At 45.4% G+C, this 3,431-nt stretch overlaps 1 protein-coding gene across 2 annotated transcripts in view; it reads left to right on the plus strand.

The window, feature by feature from the left end:
* The first annotated feature begins 907 nt into the window (after positions 1-907).
* saraf (store-operated calcium entry-associated regulatory factor) overlaps positions 908-3,431 on the plus strand; it is a 6,563-nt gene continuing 4,039 nt past the window's right edge. For both annotated transcript variants that reach the window (XM_037690024.1, XM_037690025.1), the window contains exons 1-2: positions 908-1,096; positions 2,896-3,077. In XM_037690024.1, the coding sequence (XP_037545952.1) occupies positions 1,054-1,096; positions 2,896-3,077 (225 nt within the window). In that variant the 5' untranslated portion in view covers positions 908-1,053. The remainder of the gene's footprint in view (positions 1,097-2,895; positions 3,078-3,431) is intronic.

Genomic DNA, 3,431 nt, shown 5'->3' on the forward strand with positions numbered 1-3,431 from the left:
AAGAGACTGTGTGTTGCACAACCGCTGCTGTCTTCACCGGTCTAAGGTTCACGGGAGAGAAAGCAACTGTTGAAGAAAACTTTATACGTCTTGTCTGCCTTTTTTTCCAGGTAGAGTTTAACACTTCTTGTGTTGCATGATTTTGTTCATACCCTTGTAAATTTGCTCCATCCATCCATCATCTTTTAGAGTTACCAATCAGTCTAACATGCATGTTTTTGGTCTGTGGGAGGAAACGAGTACCTGGAGAAAACCCATGCAGCAGCACGGAGAGAACATGCAAACTCCACCCAGAAGGACCCCTGGACCGGGATTTGAACCAGGGACCTGCTCGCTGAGAGGCAGCAGCTCTACCAGTTGCGCCACCGTGCTGCCTGTATAACAATAATGATATAACTGTCATTAACTGGTCATAACTATCAACACTCATCTCGCCTAGATCCTTCATGTCAACCGTATCAGATAATGTTATCAAAAATCTGGACCATTGCAGATGTTTCTAAAACACTACTTATCAAATACACATGTCTTTGTTCACTTTTAACTCTGTCTACTTAACCTGATGTCTGTTCTACATTTAATGTCTACAGAAGTCTGTCTTATCCGGATGGTTTCAAACTGTTAACATTTATTTATCGTGATAGTAGTTTCTTTTTTCTTTTGATAAATGTAAATGCTTATTGTCAATTACCCTGTGACGTGCGCTGATGACCACTTGACCAGGTCACCCTTGTGAAAGAGATCTCGATCTCAACGGGCTCTACCTGGTAAAATAAAGGTGATTGATTGATTGATTGACTGTAATATATAAAAGTTCTATAAACAGGGTGTGATGCAGGCTGGCAGCCAGCAGGGGGCGGTAATACAACTTCAAACCGGAAGTTGTCATGAATCAAAACAAGAGATGACGCTGCAGACAACGTTAGTTCCGGTTTCACTCTTTCATGTTGACGGTGAATATTTTGTAACCGCTGGAATCAAACTGGAAATCTAAAGAAGGTTCGAGCGATTAGTTCAAAGTGAAGAGAGATAATTTGTGTGGAGACGAACACGATGAGAGTCTTTGTTCTGCCGCTGTGGTTTACACTCATCGACGGTAAGTTCCATGCTTTACCTGTGGACTGTTAGCAAAATATCTCACAAATAAACGGATTTCAACGAGAATTTATGAAAAATACAAGTGAAGGGTTTGAAGTAGGTGAAGTACGCACGGCAGGTGTCCAGCACAGACACGTACCTGAGCACAACAGGTAACTTTATTTAAACCTTTAGTTTACCTGCAAATTAATCCTCGGAGATTATAATCTGTTGTACAAGGATGTCCTGGCAAATAGCAATCATGATGAGGCTGCAAGAAAGAGCCACAACCAAGTCCCTACAGAGAAGAAGGTCCAGAAGAGCAGACGTGTGACGTCATCAGACAAGACGACGCGTGCAGGCTTTCACCTGAAGTCCAGACCCCGACACTGAACACCGAGAGACAGGAGGGAGCATGAGGAGGAACACCGATGGTCAAGTGATGAGTGAATGTCTCAGGCAGCAGCAGAACCCAATGTGGAAGAGGAGGAACAAGAGGAGCCATCATGGAACCAGGAACCCCTGCACGACATGCACCAGCTGCAGGTTGAACAAGTCCTACCTGAGGCTGGACTGAAGGACAGCAGAGACTCTAACCACGGCAGCACAAGACCAGAACCTCCGGATGAGAGCAACAGACGCCGGGCTCCACCACACGTGCAGGCAGAGCATGGAACACCTTCACCAAGAGGCTGCATTAATACAGGAACATCTGGAGTAATATGCAGGAACATCTGGAGTAATATGCAGGCACATCTGGAGTAATATGCAGGAACATCTGGAGTAATATGCAGGAACATCTGGATTAATATGCAGGCACATCTGGAGTAATATGCAGGAACATCTGGATTAATATGCAGGAACATCTAGAGTAATATGCAGGAACATCTGTATTAATATGCAGGAACATCTAGAGTAATATGCAGGCACATCTGGTGTAATATGCAGGAACATCTGGAGTAATATGCAGGAACATCTGGATTAATATGCAGGAACATCTGGATTAATATGCAGGAACATTCAGTTCAGTTTATTTCTAAAGCATCAAATCACAACAAGTTGTCTCAGGGACTTTACAGGAACATTCACATAAAAGCCAGTTAGTAAAGTTCTCTAAGGAATCTTGTAGCAGACAAGTTGAATCTTGGCTTCAACATCTGGAGTAATGTAGTGGACCAGGTCCCACAGTGTCGGTGGGAGATCCCACCAAGGCTGTGGGAGGACGGTGGAGCTCAGGTTCTGTGGGACCTCCACTGTTGTGGTGGACAACAGGTAAAGCTCTGAGTGTTCTCACACAACGACTGAATGAGCTGTCTGCATTAAAGCCATCACACCTGAGATTCCCCAGGTGGAGCCGTGGGCAGCTGTGTAATCATGTATGTGAATGAGCCCCCGGGCAGCAGTTAGAGATAAGGTGTCTTGCTCAGAGGCACCATGATGTGGCAATGGCTGGGGATCGAACCTGGGACTTTGGGGTCCCGAGTCGGCTGCCCTCCCTCGACCCCTAAACCACAAGAGAAGGTGGTGGTTGATGAGCCGTGTGATGGGAGTATCTGTTTCCAGAGCCTGGTTTCAATAGTTTCAGAATTATTTACCTGATTTATGAAAAGATGATGAAATCCTGACATTTTTTTTCTTACTGGTACAAAATCATTGGAGACTCTTGAAACTCTCTTCAGTTTAAAGACGGCCCGAGCTGCATCAGCCCCACGTGATGAAATGAACGTTGCTGCGTCATCGTGTGTGTGTTTCCATCGTGAACACACGCGTGACTTGAAACTGAGCTGTGCATGTGTTCGGTGTGTGTGTGCTCCACAGCAGGCAGCGTGCTTCTGAGAGAGGTCCAAGCTCTGACGTTCTACAGAAACCAGTACACCACAGCCAGGCGCTCCAGCCCCGTTCCTCAGCTGACCTGTGTCGGTGGCTCAGCGGGCTGCCAGGCCTTCGTCCCAGACGTGGTCCAGTGTCGAAACAGCGGCTGGGATGGTGTGGACGTTCAGGTGAGGACTCAAGGGCCCTGGTCCAAATTCAAGCAGCAGAAGACAAACATGAGTGATTGAAAGCCATAAAAATATATTTAATATGAGTCCTATCAAAAGAATGTCCCCTGTCCTGGAGACAAGAAGGGACTTGGAAATACCGTCCGTCCGTCTTCTCAGCTGAACTTGAAACATGATTGATGTACTTTCATTTTGGTGTGTGGCATAAAAAAAGGTCGTGGTCAAAAATGAGACTGACACGTCAAAATCCAAGATGGCCACCACCACATGTATGTAAACAAATGCCTTCAATCGTTTCAGGAAACTTTGTTTTCTAGTTTATTATTGATTATTGAGCATGCATCAGGATGTTTT

This window comes from Nematolebias whitei, chromosome 16 (genome assembly GCF_014905685.2).
Source record: "Nematolebias whitei isolate Nwh7 chromosome 16, NemWhi1, whole genome shotgun sequence".
In the NCBI taxonomy this organism is placed as follows: Eukaryota; Metazoa; Chordata; class Actinopteri; order Cyprinodontiformes; family Rivulidae; genus Nematolebias; species Nematolebias whitei.